This window comes from Cyanistes caeruleus, chromosome 25, assembly GCF_971803275.1.
Source record: "Cyanistes caeruleus chromosome 25, bCyaCae1.hap1.1, whole genome shotgun sequence".
NCBI lineage: Eukaryota > Metazoa > Chordata > Aves > Passeriformes > Paridae > Cyanistes > Cyanistes caeruleus.
In genome coordinates this window covers 5527271-5545523 of record NC_141725.1, presented here as the reverse complement: position 1 = coordinate 5545523, position 18253 = coordinate 5527271, and the positions used below count along the sequence as shown (strand labels likewise).

The 18253-nt window shown below is 62.0% G+C and overlaps 1 protein-coding gene and 1 long non-coding RNA gene across 2 annotated transcripts; one reads left to right on the top strand and one right to left on the bottom strand.

Moving 5' to 3' along the window:
• The first annotated feature begins 1217 nt into the window (after positions 1 to 1217).
• ZBTB7A (zinc finger and BTB domain containing 7A) lies at positions 1218 to 18100 on the top strand. The gene is made up of 3 exons (XM_086862631.1): positions 1218 to 1378; positions 13369 to 14576; positions 17481 to 18100. The coding sequence occupies exons 2-3, from the start codon at positions 13384 to 13386 to the stop codon at positions 17947 to 17949; spliced, it is 1662 nt and encodes a 553-aa protein (XP_086718757.1). The 5' UTR covers positions 1218 to 1378; positions 13369 to 13383; the 3' UTR covers positions 17950 to 18100.
• Positions 12672 to 18025, bottom strand: LOC147649383 (uncharacterized). Its single transcript, XR_015279166.1, has 3 exons — positions 17231 to 18025; positions 16174 to 17188; positions 12672 to 16121 (listed from the first exon to the last, which is right to left on the bottom strand). It is a non-coding gene; the product is annotated as an uncharacterized LOC147649383 (long non-coding RNA).
• Positions 18101 to 18253: the final 153 nt, after the last annotated feature.

Below are 18253 nucleotides of genomic sequence, written 5' to 3'. Positions count from 1 at the left end.
CCAACGATCATTAATTCAAAATCCACCCGAAAATCTCGCCGGGCCCCCCCCGGCAGGGGCTTTTCCCCGCGGATCCGGCTGGAAGGGAGCTGCTCCCAGGGGAGCGGGGTGCTGGGGGGTGGCACAGCCCCCCCCGGGGTGGGGACAGCCGCCCTGCTGTCCCCGTGTCCCCCTCGGCAGGCCCGGAGCCCGGGCTTGTCCTGTGCTCGCCAGGCTGGCTGCCAGCCCACCGTGACCTTGGGCTCCGTGTCCCCTTCCCAGCGTCGGGGGGCAGGGACTGGGGGGGATCCCGAGGGACACGGGGAGGGGGAGGCACGCAAGGGCCGGGGGGACATTGGGGACACGGAGGGTGACACGTGGTGCTGCGGGGAGGTGACTTGGGAGGGGGAGGAGGCAGCTCGTGGGGTGACACGAGTGGGTCTGGGGGCGTGGGGAGGTGCCCCGGGGGGTGGCACCGAGGTGGGGTGACCCGGAGGGGCTCGGGGAGGCGGCCGTGGGGGGAGCCGGGGGGGTTTGGGGGGACAGGGAGGTGTCCTGTGGGGACACACGTGGGTCTGGGGGCACGGGAAGGGGGTGGCACGTGGGGAGGTGACCCGGGGCAGCCCCGAGGGGTGACCCGTGGGGTGACGCGGGTGGGTTTGGGGAGCGCTGAGGTGGGTAAGGTGACCCAAAGGGGCTCAGAGAGGCGCCCGGTGAGGACACGAGTGGGTTTGGGGGTAGCAGGGTGAGCCGTGGGGTGAGCCGGGGGTTGGGTGACACAGAAGGGACCTGGGGGCTGCCCCGTGGGGACGCGAGTGGGTCTGGGGTCGTGCGAGGTGCGGCGGGGGCGCCCCGTGATGTGACACGCGTGGGGCTGGGGTCCGTGTGACACTCCCGGGGGGGCGGGAGGTGACACCGAGTGACACCCCGGGGGGCTGGGGTCCGTGCTGGGGGGGGGGGGGGGAGGTGACACCGAGTGACGCTCCCGGGGCCGGGGTCCGTGTGACACTCCCGGGGAGCGGGGAGGCGACAGCGAGTGACACGCGTGGCTCCGGCTCGTGCCGTCCCGCGGGGGGGTCCGCGGGGTCTCCTGGCGGGGCTCCCCCGGCCGCGCCCCCCCGAGCCCCCCTGGGCCCCCCCCGCGGCCGCTCCGCGCTGCGCCCCCCCCCGGCCGGAGGCGGCTGCGCCCCGCGGGGGGGGCGGCGGGCGGGGGGGCGGCGCGCGGCCCCTTTAAGAGCGGGGCGGCCCCGGCCGGAGCAGGAAGGAGCCGCATACGGGCCTCGGCGAGCAGCTCCCGCGGGGCGGCCAGAGCCTGCTCCGCCCGCCCGCACGGCCCGGCCCGCCCGCCTCGGCACGGCGCGGCCCGCTCCGCTCGCCCGGACCGCTCGGCCCCCGCCCGGTACGGAACTGAGGGGTGGGCGCGGAACGGGGGAGGGGGGGGGGGGTCGCGCATGGGGGGGGTGGTTCAGGCCTGACCCTTCCCCCCCCCCCTCCCCGGGGGTGGTGGGGGGGTGGGGAGGGGTCGGTTGGGTCCGTTGCGGGGGGGGGTGGGGGCTGCCCCCCCCTCCGCCCCCCCCTCCGTATACGTTGTACTTGGCCGGGCCGTGCTGGGGGGGTCGCGGGGGGGGGGGGGGAAGGGTTCGGAGCGGGGAGGAGTTGGGGGGGAGCGCGGCGCGGGGGTTGCTGGGAGCTGTAGTCCCTCGGCGGCGCCGCGCCGCAGGTGCCGGTGGGCGCGCGGACTGCGCTTCCCGGCGCCGCCCGCGCGCGCGGCGAGCGGGAGGCGTGTTGATGGGCAGCGGGCGGGGCCAATCGGGGCGCGCCCTCCGCCCCGTGCGCCCGCCCCGCCCGCCGCCGCCCGGCCCAATGGCGGGCGCCGCGCGGGGTGGCCGGGGACGGGCGCGGCGGGGCCTGCGCGGCTCCCCCGCCCGGGCCCGCGACCCCCGCCCGCGCCCGGCACCGCCGCGACCCCCGCCCCGCCCCGCCGCCCCCGCGGGGCCGCCACCGACACCTCCCCCCCCACTCCTCCCCCCGGCGCCCCCCGCCCCCGCCTCCCCCCGGCCTCCATTGCGGCGCCCGCCCGCCCGGGGGAAGGGGTGGGGTCGTGGCGCCCGGCCAAGGCTCCCTGTGGGCCCCGCGGGGGGGGCGGCCCGGGCCGGCGGGGGGGCGAGGCCGGTCATGGGTGGGGTCCCCCGGGGCCGCCCCGTGCGGGGGTGTCGGGCCGGGCCGTCCCCGCGCACCCCAAGGTCGTTGCCGGCCGGGGGGCCCCGGCCCGGGCCTGCCCGCCCCGCTCCGGCCCTGCGCGGCCGGGCTTGTTTTTACCCCCCTTGGCCGTCCCTTATCTCCCCCCGGCCGGCTGCGGGCAGGGGGGGCCGCGGTGATAATCCCCCCGCGGGGCCGGGGCGCTGCTGCCCGGAGGAGCCCGGCGGGATAAGCCTCTCCCCCCGCGGGACTGCGCGGCAGCGAGCCCGGCCGGAGCTCGGCGTGAGGGGCAGCATCCATCCCTTGGTCCTGCCAAAACATTCCCTGCGTGCCCCGGCACCCGGAACTGCCTCCTCTTCCTCGCCATCCCCCACCGCGGGGCTCGGCTCAGGTGCCCGAAAGTGCCGAAGCTCCCTGCCCTCCTCCCCCTGGAGCGGAGCTTGGTGAGGCTGGAGACGGGACAAAGGCACGGACACATCGCTGGGACCGTGGGCTGGGAGCTGGGCACTGCCAGGGAAAGGTTCCTTGGCTGTGCTGTTCCAGGAGTGTGGGAGAAGTTGGTTTATGAGGCTGTGTCAGGAGACGTTGAGGTTGGATATCAGGAAAAGGTTCTGTTCCCAGAGCATGGTGGGGCACTGGACAGATTCCCAGGGAATGGTTCAGGAGCGTCCGGCCAGCGCTCGCAGGGATGCGCAGGGTGGGATTATTGGGGTGTCTGTGCAGGGCCAGGAGCTGGCCTGGGTGATCCCTGTGGGTCCCTTCCAGCTGAGGTTATTCCATGGAAAGCCCTGGGACTCCGGCAGCAGCAGCAGAACGTGTAAATCCCGGCGTGTCGAAAGCAACAGTTCCTGTTGTACAGCCCCGGCCGACGTGACTGCCCAGCCCCTGCCTGGCTCTCGGTGTTCCTGCAGACCCTCGGCTGCGGGGCCCGACCAGTTTGGGCAGCCAAAGTTTCTTTGGGCTCAAGGACTCGGAGCAAGAATTTGCTGCCGGTCCCAGTTCAGGAGCAGCCGTGTTCCCGGGGCTGGTAATTGTCCTGGCTATCGAAACCATAACTTATATAATAACTATTTTATGGATGTGGGGAGAGAAAGGTTCTGCCTGGAAGAATTTACAACCTAATGAGGGTTGAAGTTGTGCTCGGCGTAGCAACGGAGCTAAAAGGTCATCCCGGTGCTTTCCAAAAGTGTTTGGGGTGGTTGGTGGGGGTATTTTTCAAGGAATTGTGTGATTTCTCAAGGATTCTGCCCGTCCTGGTTGGAAATTGCAGCGTGTGGGCTCTTCTGGAGGCTGAGCAGGAAGAGCTGGGCTGGCTTTAATTCTGATGGTTTTGCTGGAGTTGTTGGATTTCAACTACTTGAAAAAAAAAATAAAAAAGAAAAAATAAAAGAGACCGAGAGAAACCGAGGAGTTTATTAGAGAGGAGCCTTTCTTGTTTAATATTCATTCTGGCCCCTGTTTAGGCTTGTTCTGGTGAAAGAGGGAGTGAAGAGGCACAACCCAAACATGGGTGAGATGGTGGGATTTTTCCACCAAGCCTTAATTGCTTCAGTAACTCCAGGGAGGGTTTTGCAAGGCAAGAGCTCTTAATAAATGTGGTGAATGAAAGTAGTTCTTCACTTTGCTGCTCTGCAACTCGTCCTCTGCCTTTTTTTTTAAATTATTAATACGTTTTTCACTCGTATTTCATCTCGTGGCTGTGGGTCTGGTGAAGATCTTTAGCTGTGGCTTCATGAGGAGCTCTGCTGGGTGGAATTAATTTGGCACGGTGAGGGCGCCGGGTTCCCTTCGTGTTTGGTGACTTTTGGAAGCAGAATTAAAAATTCCAGTTGTTCTCCCAGCGTGGGAATTTGGATGTGGGCACGGGACGCAAATGAGGGGTGAAATTTATGCTGCCATCGAGGCTGTGTGGTGGTTTGGGCGCTCCTGTCTCCCTTCAAGACGTTTTTTGGGATCGAGTGCTGGGGTTTAACTGCAGGATCGCGTCCCACACAGGTGTCCCACCTAAAAACTCTGAAACCCCAGGTCTGCCTTTGACACTGAGTCAAAACGCCCGAGAACTGTGGTTTAATCTTGATTAAAACTGACACTTGAGGGTTTTCTCCCGTCTGGGGATGCTGAGTTTTTTGGAAGATGAGCTTGTGTGGCGAACAATTAGAACCCGACTCGTTATCTCTCCTAGTCCAGGCAATAAACAGTTGCTTTAACTACGCTCTCAACCAGCCTTAACCTCAAATTTGAGCAGAGCGGTCCCAGTGTGTAATTAAAAGCCTTTTGAGGAGCAGAACTCAGGGAAAGGGAGGCAGAACAGGCTGGGATAAGGGGAGCGTTTGGTCCGGGGGAGCTCCGGGAGGACGGCACCGGAGTTAATCGAGGTCAGGCGAGCTGCGGGCTCCTGTGCGAGTATCCAGGGCCGATTGTTCCCCGCCCAGCCCCCTGCCCGGATCGCCTTCCCTGCGCTCAGTTTCAGTTTCCCACCCGGCGGGCGGCTCCGCTGGCAGAGCCGGGGCGCGGCTCCATCGCTCCCGGTGGGGCTCGTTCCCCCGGAGCCCCGGTGTACAGCGCCCTGCGTGCGGCCCCGGGCTCTGCCTGCGGCCCCGGGCTCTGCCTGCCGGCCCCGGGCTCTGCCTGCCGGCCCCGGGCTCTGCCTGCCGGCCCCGGGCTCTGCCTGCGGCCCCGGGCTCTGCCTGCCGGCCCCGGGCTCTGCCTGCCGGCCCCGGGCTCTGCCTGCGGCCCCGGGCTCTGCCTGCCGGCCCCGGGCTCTGCCTGCCGGCCCCGGGCTCTGCCTGCCGGCCCCGGGCTCTGCCTGCCGGCCCCGGGCTCTGCCTGCCGGCCCCGGGCTCTGCCTGCCGGCCCCGGGCTCTGCCTGCCGGCCCCGGGCTCTGCGTGCGGCCCCGGGCTCTGCGTGCGGCCCCGGGCTCTGCCTGCCGGCCCCGGGCTCTGCGTGCGGCCCCGGGCTCTGCCTGCCGGCCCCGGGCTCTGCCTGCCGGCCCCGGGCTCTGCCTGCCGGCCCCGGGCTCTGCGTGCGGCCCCGGGCTCTGCCTGCCGGCCCCGGGCTCTGCCTGCCGGCCCCGGGCTCTGCCTGCCGGCCCCGGGCTGCAGGTGGAAAGGGACTTTAGGGCTCAGCTTAATGCGACAAGGTGCGAGAAACTGGAAACTGGCGGGCGCTGCCCCCGGGCCGCAGGTGGGAGCCAAGGGCACGGCGGAGGGATGAGCCGCAGATCCCCTGGCGATCAGCCCGACCCCGCCATCCCTGGCAAAACGCTGCTCCCGATCCTGCTGGCCACAAACTCCGGCACCCTCGGGATCCTTCCCAGCCCTGTGCCCGCCCGAGCCCGGTCACCCTCTCCCGGTCCTGGGTCCTGTCCCTGTGCCTGGCGTTATTCCGCAGCGGAGGATGCTCCCAGTGCTGGCTTTAACCCTCTCCTCCCCACCTTTCATCCCGTTCCTGCCCCCACTTCCCTCCCGTTTTGCCCCCAGCACACCGGGAACCAGCGGGTAAATGTCTTTTTTCCCCGCTGTTTGCTGCAGGTGGGCTTGTAGCTACAGGTTGCTGCCGTGCGGTTCCTCGGAGGCTCCTGCCCCGACAGGCAGAGCACAGGGATCAGCGTTCGCTCCCTGCCCGCATCCCTGCGCTCCCAGCAGGCCAGGAGGAAGGAGCTCCGTGGCAGGAGAGCGTTGCCAGGGATGGAGCCCCGCTCGTTCCCGGGATTCGCTTTTGCTCGTCATCACCCGGAGTCGGGAATGGCGAGAGGAGCTGTCTGTTAATCCACAAACTGGGAATTACATAAGGGACTGCCCTGCCCTGCTCTCTCACCCAACTCCAGTCTTATTCTTTTATTTATTTTCCCTTTTTTCTTTTCTTTTTTTTTTCCCCCCCTTTCCCGGTGTGGAAAAGAACAAGAGGTCTGTGAGGTGTCATTTGAGGCAATCAGATTAATGCCGGAGCCGAGGGCAGGGAATGTCAGGAGTGGCGGGGGGGACACGGGGCTGCAGAGGGAATCCTGTGACAGGACAGAGGGACGGGGGGATTTGGGGCTGTGGGAAGGGGGAATTGGGGATTTGAGCAGTTTTTATGGTTCTCTCAGTTCAGGGAGCCACGAGAGCTGTGACAGGAGAGGGGGAATGTGAGGTGAAGGGGCACCATGGGCTTGGTTTTCCTCAGGGAAACACTGGAATGACTTTGGGGGGATTTGGGCTGGGGTGGGGACAGGGGTTGGAAGGGGAGGGGATGTCCAAGCATGACCTGCTCCAATTGTTCTCCGACCTGGAGCGGCTGGGCCGTGCCGGGGGTTAGAGCTTCGAGTCCTCAATTGCTCCCTCGCCAAAGGGGCCTCACGTCGCCTTTTTGGAACAGCAGCTGCTTATTCCTGCCTGGATCCCGGTGCCTCCAGGCTCCCAGGGCTCCCAGGTTGGAAAAGAACCCTCCTGGGAGAGAGCTGCTCCTGCAGCCAGCTCTGCAGCACACACTGCCTCGTGGTTTGTGCAGCGTCCCCCCGTTTTCCATGGAACTCCTGAGACTTTTTAAAGTGTTTTGGGGAACTGTGGCTGGCTCAGCCATGGCCTGGGGTTGTCCAGGAGCTTTCCCAGAGGAGCCACGTGGGAGAGAACCTGTTGGAGGGCTGGGACTGCAGCACACTCGGGCTGGGTGAAAAGGGTTTGTTTGAGCAGGAAAACAGGGAATTCCCATGGGTGCCGGGGTACCCGACCTCCCCGGGCCCTGGGCTGAGCTCAGATAGACCCAGCCTAGCCTGGGCAGTCAGGGAGGCCTGGGGGGTGCTGGAACAGAGGTGGCTTTGGAGCAGCTCTTTGAGCAGCTCTCAGCAGTTTGAGGTTTTGTTTCAGCGCAGGGAAATTCCTGTGACCTGTTGGTGCTGTCGGGGATAATCCCAGGACACGGAGTTTGTGCCTTGGACTTGTGCTGGGGCAGAGTGACAGTGCTGGGGGCGGAGGGGCTGCTCACCCCAAATAACCCCTCACAGGCAGCAGGCTGGGAGACTCCCCGGCCTCAAACCGAGGCACATTCCTGCCGGATTAAATCCGGCCTCTGATGACAAAGGAGAAAATTGGCGAGGAGGGCTGGGTGGAGGAACCAGTTCAGGCTCACCTTGCAACACGAGAGGAGTTTGGTGCTGTCAGGGCTGAGGGTGGCAGCTGGGGAAGGCTCCGTGCCTCGGCTGGGGTTTGGGATCCTCCGGAACGGCGCCGGTGTTTGGCCACGTGTCCATCGGGGTCCGCGTCCTGCCTTTGGGCAGCAGCTGGAAACTGGAGTTTCCCAGGAGCTGGGCCGTGCCCTGCAGGGAAATCCCATCCCAGTTACATCCCAGGGAGCTGTGGAATGTGCCATTGGGTCATCCCTGTGTGCCCCAGCTGTGGAAGCGAGTCCTTGGGGAGGGAGCCGTGTCTCTGGGAACACCATCAGGAGATGCACAGTCGTTCCCAGGCCTTGGGCATCAGTCGCAGTGAGCCTGTTCCTTGGTGACACTTGTCCTCCCACTGGAACAATTCCACAGCTGGCTTCTCCAGGCTCGTCTGGGCCACCACGTGAACACCACTGGGATTGAGGCGGTTTGGGAAAGCCAAGAGGAGCAAGCCCCTTTCTTGCTGGTGGCTCCATGGCAGCAATTCCCAACAATTCCCTGTCGGTGATGAGGATTCCCAGACCTCCAGCCCGGCCTGGCTGGTTCCTGCTCTGCTGTGGTCCCTCCACAGTTCCTGCTTTAATGGGTTTTTATTCCATGAAGGCTCCTGGGATGCTGGTGGAGGGATGTTCAGATCCAGGGCCCTGTCCAGACTTCAGTGGGAGCAATTGCTCTTCCTGCCAGAATTCCCTTGGCAGCAGCTGCAGGATGTGGGATTCTCCTTTCCTGGCTGTCAGATCCTGGTGTGTCCTGGCTCTTCCCTGGCCAGAAATGGCTCATGGGGAGCTTTGGCTCTTCCCTTCACAGGGGCCTGGAGTGCCAAGGGAAGGGGAATGGCTTCAAAATGAGGGATAGATGGGATATTGGGAAGGAATTCCTCCCTGGGGGGTGGGGAGACCCTGAGATGGAATTCCCAGAGAAGCTGTGGCTGCCCCTGGATCCCTGGGAGTGTCCAAGGCTGGGTTGGAGCAGCCCTGCCCATGGGATGGAACAGGACGAGCTTCAAGGTCCCTCCCAAGCCACACCAGCCTGGGATTCTGGGATTTTGGGATTTCAGGGATGTGTCCATCCGTGCCCCAGGACCTGCAGGCTTTGGGGCACATTTCCTGGGTGTGGAAGGGGGGTGGCTGAGCTGGAGCTCCCCGTGCTGCCCAGGCACCTCTTCCCAGAGCAGGGAGAGGAAAACCTCCCTGGCAGGTTGGGCCTGGCGAGGACAGCCCGGCTGTTTTGGTTCCATGGTCACACCATGAGTCCCCAGGAGCTGTCGGAACATCTCGGATGTTCTTCCACTTCACCTTGAATTTGAGACTTTGGGACACCTCCTCTGTTCAAGGCTGCTCCAAGCCCTGTCCAGCCTGGCCTGGGACATTTCCAGGGATGGAGCAGCCACAGCTTCTCTGAGAATTCCACTCCAGTCCCTCCCTGCCCTCACAGGGAATAATTCCTTCCCAATATCCCACCTAAACCAACCCTCAGTTGGAATCCATCCCCCTTGTCCTGTCGCTCCCTGTGCTTGTCCAAGTCCCTCCTCATCTCTGTTGGAGCCCCTTTGGGCACTGGAAGGTCTCCAGAGCCCTTGCAGCAGCATTCCAGCATCCAGAGGACCTACCAGGAGTGGGATGCTGTGATCTTTGGAAGGACCAGAGCGATCCAAGCGCTCTGAGGAGCCCCTGGAGCAGGGTTTGGTCAGGGCTGTGATCTGGAGCCTCTTTGGGAGCCAACTGAGCCCTCCTTGTGTGGTTCAGTCTCATTCCCATGATTCCACATCCCAAATCCAGAGCTGTGGTCGCTTTTCCCTGTTGAGAGCTGGGCTGGAGGGGATGGATGCTCGTGCTTGGAAGACAGAGCCGGATTGTCCAAAGCAGCCCACGGATGTTTGCAGGGCACTGCTGCTGCTCCCATCTCTTCCCTTCAAGAGCTGCATGATCTTGGTCATGTTACCCCAGATGGGATGTCTGGTCAGGACAGAAGAAAGCTGGAATTCACTCTGAATTCCCACTGAAGGCTTCATTGCCTTCTCAAGACCAAGGATTTCTTCCAGTGCATCACTGAAAATGTAGTTTTATTTAAAATAAAAGCGTGCTGAGGGGGTTTTTAATCTCGATTTTTCCCACGGTGCAGTTCCCTCTGTTGATGTGCAGGGTCTTTCTGTCAGGAACATCCAGCTGTTTTCCAGGTCCAAATAATTGGGATAGTTTGGCCCTAAAGCACTGACAGCACATTCCTCGTTGGGAGCAGTTGAGTTTCCGTGGCTCTGCGGGGTGGTTGGAATTGTGACTTCTCCCAAGCAGGCAAAACACCTCCTTCCCTTGCTGCTGCCTCCCGTGCTGGTCCCGAGGCCTCGGCAGAGTTTGGGGTGGATCCTGGCCAGGGGAGACCTGCTGGGGCCTGTCCTGGGCTGCCTGGCAGCGCCTCCGCCCCGGGGTGTCCGTGCTGCTGCCACCGGGGATGGCACGGTCACAGGGAGGTGAGGATTTGTGGGGAAAATGGGATTCTCCAGCTGCTGCTGAGGGATTGCTGGGATCACGTTGGGCAGCAGCCACTGGGGTGGTTTTTTTTTGTATAAAGCACCATTATTTTAATATTTTATTTATAATATAATAATTAGAATATATTAATATTTTATTTTAATTCTTCCCTGGCTGCCCTGCCTTGGTCACGTGCCTTTGCTCCAAGAAATCCCAGGGCAGCTTGGGATCCTTGGGCACCTTGAGTGAGAGGCTGAGTGTCCCAAATTCCGGATTGGTTTGGGTTGGACGGGCCTTGAATATTCCTGCCATGGGCAGGGACATCCTCCAGTATCCCAGGCTGCTCCATCCTGGCCTTGGGCACTTCCAGGGATCCTCTGGGAATTCCATCCCAGGGCTTCCCCACCCTCCCAGGGAGGAATTCCTTCCCGATTTCCCATCTGATCCTGCCCTGCCATGTCCAAAGTCCCTCTCCATCCTACAGACTCAACATCCATCTCCCAGAGCTCAGCTATTCCCGGGAAATGTCGCTTTGTGGATGGCAGAATTCCCCAAAGCTGTTTTTCCCTCGTGCTCCGTGGAAAGGGCGATGCTGATTCTCCCTTCCTGCCCCGAGCAGGTGCCAGGTGTTGCTCAAGTTCTCACCTGTGCTGCTGCAGTGGGCGGCACCTCTGCCTTTGGGAAGAGTTTTGGGATCTTTTCCGGATTGGAGCACGTAGAAAACATCGGCTGTTCCCGGTTCTCCAGCTGTGACCCAGCTCTTCCACCTGAGCCCTCCCAAACTGCTCAGGTTCCTCTGAATTTTAAGGCAAAGAAGCAAAGGGAAAAGGAAAAAAAAAAAACAAAACAAAAACCCACTGAGGTGCTGTGGAAAACTGGTAATTAAAGAGGTGTTTTGTCAGCACTTTTGGTTGTGATCCCATCTTGATGTGGTCGTCTCATTTGAATGTAAATGTCAAATTCCAGAGCTCCTGGAGGAGGAGAGGGATTGGGTGACATCCTGCTGAGGGAGGCAGGAGCTCAGGGCTCTCCTGAGCTCTGGGTGCTGCTCTGGGGCTGGGGGGAGACAGGTGAGGAATGGAGTTTGGAGGAAGAAAAGAGGGAGGGAGTGGAGCTGCTGGGAAATTCAGGTCAGTCCCCCTTGGTGGCCCAATCAGACCTTTCCTTGCCAGGGAGGGGACGAGCTGTGGCTGTGCCAGCGGCTTTTGTCACTTGTCACCTGGCTTCAGGACATTCCCAAGAGGATTCTGCCCATTTTCCTTCGTGGGAACGTTGCCATGAGCAAGGAGTGGGTTTGGGGTGTTTGGAACTTGTTTTGAGTCGCCCATCTCATGAAGGTTCAAGAAGTTCCCAAACCCCAAATCCAGAGTTCGGAACGCTCCGTTTCCCGTTGGCAATTCCAGCCCTTTGGAAAGGGAATGGGGGAGATGTTTTAAGGACTCCATCTCTGGATGTGGCTGGAGCATCCCGGCCCTGAATCCATTCCTGGGGGTTCAGGGCGGCCCCTTTGCCCCCCGCCGTCCTCGGGCAGCGCGGGACACAAAGGCCGTGTTGTGTGCGGGGTGGCCGAGTTGGAGCAGGCTCCGGGCGGTCTCATGACCCTGCAGCCATTCCCACACTTGGGGACGATTCTCCAGCCCCCGGGGTGGGGGTGACCTCCCCTGGCTGCTCTGGATCTCCCCGGATCCCTCGGGATCCCTGCCCGGAGCTCCCAGCGCTGCGTGCGGCTCCAGTTCAGCGCCGGCGGCAGAAAAAGCTTTGTGAAGCATCTCTGTGGAGAGGAAGGAGAGGGGGAAGCTCCAGGGCCGCGTTTGGGGTGGGCAGGGATGTGGGATGTGCTGTCCTGTGTGCTGCAGCCCCCGTCAGGAGGTTCTGGGCGGCTCGGGAGCTGCCCCGCTGGGAATGGGACGGGCAGGAAAGCTTCCCTGGAATCGCAGCTGGGATCCCCTGGGGGTGCTGGGATAGGGTGACCTTGCCCAAGGTCACACCTGAAGTTGGCACCGAATCCAGAGCCTTTTCCTCCCTGATGTAAAAAATCCCTGAAATTGGGGTTTAAAGGTCAGACCTGGAGCTCGGGAGGTGCCTCTGGAGCTGACCCCGGCTGTCTCAGGCTTTGGTGTTTGGTGTTGGTGGCAGAGCTGGTGCCTGCACATCCCCTGGATCCTCCCTCCACCTCCTCACCCCCATCCCGTTCCTGCTGGGAGCTGAGCGCTGCTGTTCCTCACCCGGGGCTTTGCTCCAGATCAGTTTTCCACAGCCTCAGACCTGCCTTCTCCTGCCTTTTCTCTGTAAAAAGCAGGAAGGTGCCAAAGTTAAACTTATTCTCTGGGCTTAACAAAACTTCTCAAAAATAAGTAAATATGGAAAACTACTGAGGAGGCCGGGGGTGGGTGGGGGAAGCTGGAGTTGTGCAACCTGGGCTCCTGCTCCGTGCCGGGACCCGGGGCTGGGAGTTGCTTCCTGGATAATTATTCCTGTTCTGGATCCATCCTGACTCATCCATCCCCCCCGTGGCGTGGGACAGGCCACGTCCCGCCGTGCCTCAGTTTCCCCACCTGGGAACCAGGGTCTCGGATACTCCAGCCTTGTGCTGGGGTGGTTTGTGCGTGGATTTCTTGGCTCCTGCTGATCCCAGTGCTTGGGATGGGAGGGAATTACAATTCAATTACATTGATTTTCCAGCAAAGGCATCGCTGCTTCAAGGAGCCTGTGGAATTGCTGCTTGAGATGGACAGGAGGGAAATGGTGTTCCTAATTTTTGGGATCAGGAGAATGAGATTGTGGGAGAATTTAGGGGCTGCTCAGGCTCGCAGTTGGGCCCCAGTGCCCCTTTCTCAGCAGAGGGGATCCCTCTGGGTTTTTCCAACCTTTGGAGTCAAGTGGATCTGTCAGGAGTTGCCTTTATTTATTTATCTTGTCCCAAACAAACCCTTGGCATTGGGAAGAGCTGCTGCTCCTGCTGGAACCTGTCCAAGATCCGGGTCTGGTGCTGGCACTCGGTGATCCCGGTGTCCTTTGCTGTCCCCTGCTCTGGGGAAGGAGCAGGAGCTGCCTCGGGTTGCAGGGGTCAGCTCTGCCCTGTCAAACCCCTGCAGCAGCAGCTCGGGGTGCCTGGGGCTCCCCTCTCCTGTTCCCAAAGGACATTCCCGGCCTGCACCTCTCCAGGTGTTCTGGGATGAGTGATGGGAATGGTGTTCCCGGGATGACATCACCGTGTTGGCTGCTGTCAGGGAGCCGGGGACATTCCCAGTAGGAATGGGAACGGGAAATGCTCCCTGAGCTGGACTGGGCTGTGCTGGGGAGGCTCCGGCTGCCGTAGCCCCGCGCTGGGCACGGCTGTGCCCGCTCCAGGTGATCCCAGCTCCTGCCAAGGCTTGCTGCTCCGGCCCAGATCTGCATTCATTCGGCTGCTCTCACTTGAGAGCACCTGGGCTCTGTTCCTCCTCCTCCCCAGGTGAGCAGAGCACGGGCAGGACGATGGGAGAGGCGCGGGGGACGCGCGCGGTGCCGCCTCAGGGATTTGGGGGGTTCTCCCCACGTCTCCAGGCTGTGACTCACGGTGTCCCCCTCCTTCCCCACAGCCTTTAGCGTGGAAGATGGCGGGTGGCGTGGACGGCCCCATAGGGATCCCGTTCCCGGATCACAGCAGCGACATCCTCAGCAGCCTGAATGAGCAGAGGAACAACGGGCTGCTGTGCGACGTGGTCATCCTGGTGGAAGGCCAGGAGTTCCCCACCCACCGCTCCGTCCTGGCAGCGTGCAGCCAGTACTTCAAGAAGCTCTTCACCTCAGGGTTAGTGGTGGACCAGCAGAACGTGTATGAGATAGACTTTGTGAGTGCGGACGCCCTGTCGGCGCTGCTGGAGTTCGCCTACACCGCGACCCTCACCGTCAGCACTTCCAACGTCAACGACATCCTCAACGCCGCCACGCTGCTGGAGATCCCGGCCGTCAGGGATGTCTGCACGGATCTCCTGGAGAGGAAGATTCTGGCCAAAAATGACCAGATGGATACAGTAGATCAAATTGATCAGAGGAACCATCTCAGAGCAAAAGAGTACCTGGAGTTCTTCCAGAGCAACCCCGTGAACGGCCACCAAGGCAGCTTTCCGTGGACCAACCCAGAGTTGAGAGACCTTCAGAGACTGAACTTCCGAGGCCAAGAGGAGGAGGAGGAGTCAAACTGCAATGGCCTGGACTTCTACTCGCAAGCCACCCCAACCGAAAGACCAAAGGCAAGTGACTGTGACCCTGACAGCAACCCGGCCATGTGGCTGGACCGCGAGGACGAGGAGCCGGTCAGCGGCGGGATGTTCTCCCCTTCCCAGAACGGACATTACAGCAGCCGTGGCTTGGCCACCCCGGGGGAAGAGGAGGGGGGCACCCCCAGGGGCCCTCTGGACCCGCAGGAACCCGGGGACTCGCCCAGCTTCATCCCCACCGGCACGGAGACGGAGGACGACGCCAGGGAGGTGGATGACCTGGCCACCAGCGCCCTGCTCCAGCAGATGATCAACTCGGTGGGGCGGCAGCAGCTCGGCGACGACGACCGCAAGGACGAGGACGGGGTCATGGATTATTACTTGAAATATTTCGGCAGTTCCAGCGAGGGCGACGTGTACCCGTCCTGGTCCCAGAAGGTGGAGAAGAAGATCAGGGCGAAAGCATTCCAGAAGTGCCCCATCTGCGAGAAGGTGATCCAGGGCGCCGGGAAGCTGCCGCGCCACATCCGCACCCACACCGGGGAGAAGCCCTACGAGTGCAACATCTGCAACGTCCGATTCACCAGGTACGGGCTGGGCAGGGGGGCTGCACTGAGACCCAGGGAATGCACCCAAAACAGGGGGCTGCACACAAACCAGGGGCCTGCACAGACACCTGGGGGCTGCACTGAGAGCTGGGGAATGCACCCAGACCTGGGGGCTGCACCCAGCCCCAGCCCTCCCCTCACCCCAGAATCCAGCACAGGGCTGGTCCTGGGTGATTTTATCTCTCTGCTCAACTCATTTCCATCCTAACAGGCAAGTTGGGGCTGGAGGCCAAAGTTTTCCAGGGAGATGAGCAATTTGTGGGTGTGACACTTGAGCACTTGTGACAAGGGGCCTGGCTCGATGGCCAGTGCCACCTTCTCGCTGTCCTGACTTGATGAGCTCTGCTGGAAACCCCACCTGGGGGTGAAACAGAGCTGCAGCTCTCAGTCTGTCCGTGGTGGCGGAGGCAGGAGCAGGGGAATGGCTCGGGAATGGTTTGGTGGCGTGGCGGAGGTGGTGGAGGCTGGGTTGGAAGGAGGCCGGAGCCCACTCGTGTCCTTGGCAGCCCCGGTGCAGCTCCCGGGGGCGTTTGCCCCGGCCCTGTTGCTAATGGGGGTTCCCCTGCTCCTGGCCCGGGCCACGGGAGCACGGAAGAAAGGGAATATTGTTTGGATCGCTCCGGTTCACTCCGCTCCGCAGCCGGGCGCCGCCTCCTCTCCCCGGGCTGTGCCGGGCCGGGGGTCCCAGCCAGGAGCAGCCCTGGCCCTGCCGAGGGCAGCCTGGGCCTGGGGGCAGCCTGGCTCCTTTCCCTTTCCCTGCTCCCTTCCCTTTCCCTGCTCCTTTTTCCTTTCCCTTTCCCTTTCCCTGCTCCTTTCCCATTCCCTTTCCCTGCCTGCCCACACGTTCCCACTGTGCCGGTTCCCCCAGGCCGGCCCTTCCAGGAGCTTTGGGGGCTCCATCCCATGGGGCTCGGTGTGGGATCCGTGTGGGATCTGTGTGGGATCCGTGGGGCAGCCCGAGGGGCAGGACACGGCTCCTGCCCCTTCCCCTGCTGCGGCCGCGCCCACGCCGGGGAGCTGAGGAATGCAGATAATGGCAGGGGCAGGGTGCCAGCCCTCCCTGCGCTCCCCCGGCCCTGCCACGCGGCACCTCCCTGCTCAGGGCCGATCCTGAGCGATCATGAGTGATCCTGGGTGATCCTGAGTGATCCTGGGTGATCCTGGGTGATCCTGCAGCGATCCTGAGCGATCCTGAGTGATCCTGAGTGATCCTGGGTGATCCTGAGTGATCCTGGGTGATCCTGGGTGATCCTGCAGCGATCCCGAGCCATCCTGGGTGATCCTGCAGCGATCCCGAGCCATCCTGGGTGATCCTGCAGCGATCCCGAGCCATCCCACCCCTCTGTGCCCCATCCAGGGCTCCCCTGGCACTGCCAGGTGAGGGGAGGCACAGGGAGTTTGGGGAGGGGGAGTTGGTGGGGCAGTGCCACCTCAGCCTTTTCCATCCTGTTCCCATTCCCTGGGATGAGAACCTGTTCCCATTCCCTGGGATGAGAACCTGTTCCCATTCCCTGGGATGAGAACCTGTTCCCATTCCCTGGGATGAGAACCTGTTCCCATTCCCTGGGATGAGAACCTGTTCCCTCTCCCAGGAGAGCCTGGCACCTAAAAAAGTAAACAGTAAAAAAGCTGCTTTTCTAAAACCCCAGATTCCATCCCAACACAGCTTCCCGCTGGTTCCCACAGCAGGATTTGGGCCCGGAGAAGCCTGGGCAGGGTCAGGAGCCATCCTTGGCGTGGCCGGTCCCTGCCGTGCCCTGAGCTCCGTTTCCCCCCGGTTTTATTCCTTCCCATCCACATCCCATGGCTGGAAAACAAATCCCTTCCCCATGCCGAGGGGCTCTGGGAGGGCTGGAGCCGGGATCCCGGCTCGGGGAGCGGGTTTGGGGTGTGGAGCCGGGTGGGGACCGAGCCCGGCCCTTCCCAGGGATTTTTGCTCCCTGGCTCTTCCTGGTTCCTCTGCGGCCGCAGGAGGAGCAGCGGCAGCTCCGGTACCGCAGGAGAGAGTGGGGGGTTATAAAATGACAAAGTTTAATTTCACAAGCCCGTTTTTGTGTCCTTGGGGCTTTAGGAATTCCCTGGAGCTTTAGGAATTTGGGGATCCCGTGAGCAAAGGGGGAGCATTCAGGGCTGGGATCTGAGCGTTGCATCCAGGAACGGGGTGGATCCGCTCGGGAAGGGTCGGGCAGGTGCAGGGGAGGTCAGGAGGGGCTCCCAGTGCCCGGCCACGTGCTTGGGGCTGGGATTTTCCTCCAGGAAACGGCGATGGCTGCGGCTCACGTGGCTCTGCTGGCCCCCGGCCCGGCCTCTGCACCGGCCCTGCCCCACCTGGGGCAGCTGCAGCCCCAAATGCGCCGTGTGGGACCCCAGAGCTGGGCTGGGCAGGGTGAGACCCCATAACCCAGCTCAGACCCCATATGGGGCTCACTGGCACCCCATAACCCAGCTCAGACCCCATATGGGGCTCACTGGGACCCCATAACCCAGCTCAGACCCCATATGGGGCTCACTGGGACCCCATAACCCAGCTCAGACCCCATATGGGGCTCACTGGGACCCCATAACCCAGCTCAGACCCCATATGGGGATCACTGGGACCCCATAACCCAGCTCAGACCCCAAATGGGGCTCACTGGGACCCCATAGCCCAGCTCAGACCCCATATGGGGCTGACTGGGACCCCATAACCCAGCTCAGACAGTGTGTGACCCCACACCCTGCGCAGGGCAGTGCCCAGCCCCATTCCAGTTCCCAGCCCCACAGCAGGCACTGCCCAGCCCCATTCCAGCTGGCTCAGCCCTGTTCTGATGCCCAGCCCCGCTGTCCCCCGTTGCCCCCCATCCCCGTGGCCGCCCCCAGGCTGACGTGCCGTGCTCTCCGCAGGCAGGACAAGCTCAAGGTGCACATGCGGAAGCACACGGGGGAGAAGCCCTACCTGTGCCAGCAGTGCGGGGCCGCCTTCGCCCACAACTACGACTTGAAGAACCACATGCGGGTGCACACGGGGCTGCGGCCGTACCAGTGCGACAGCTGCTGCAAGACTTTCGTCCGCTCCGACCACCTGCACAGGCACCTTAAAAAAGATGGATGCAACGGGATCCCGTCGCGGAGGGGCCGCAAGCCGCGGGTCAGGGAGGCCGGGGCCATGCCCCCAACGCCCACGGGCAGCGCCGAGGACGGGGGGAGCTTCCCAGCCGAGAGCCAGGAGCCCGAGGACACCGCGCAGGGCGCCGAGCACGAGCGGCAGCAGCAGCAGCAGCAGCAGCACTTTGAGGAGAATTCCAATAACGAAGCGCCGGGATTGAATGTAGCAGGAGGGTCGGATGAGGGTAACGCGCAAGGACTCTCCTAAACCAAAAAAAAAAAAAAAAAAAAAATTATATTGACAAAATGAGAATAAGAAATGACAAAAAAAAAAAAAAAAAAAATCAACCCCAACCGACAAAACAACCACCTGAGAAAAAACAGAAAGTCACAAAATCTAGTTAGTACTTTTCCTCCGATTTTTCTCTTTAAAAGATGTTTCTCTCCCTTTTTTTAAGGAAAAAAAAAAAAGCAACAAAAAAAAAATACAAAAAAAAAAAAAAAGAGAGATATTATATTAACGTTTTCCAATCTTCCCATCGTAAGCGGGGCTCTCCCCCGAGGATCCCTCA

Bases quoted from the DNA above. Each gene is read 5' to 3' on its own strand.
- ZBTB7A (XM_086862631.1), top strand. From the start codon at position 13,384: ATGGCGGGTGGCGTGGACGGCCCCATAGGGATCCCGTTCCCGGATCAC. The intron at 14,577-17,480 runs GTACGGGCTGGG...TGCTCTCCGCAG, and splicing joins TGCAACGTCCGATTCACCAG to GCAGGACAAGCTCAAGGTGC.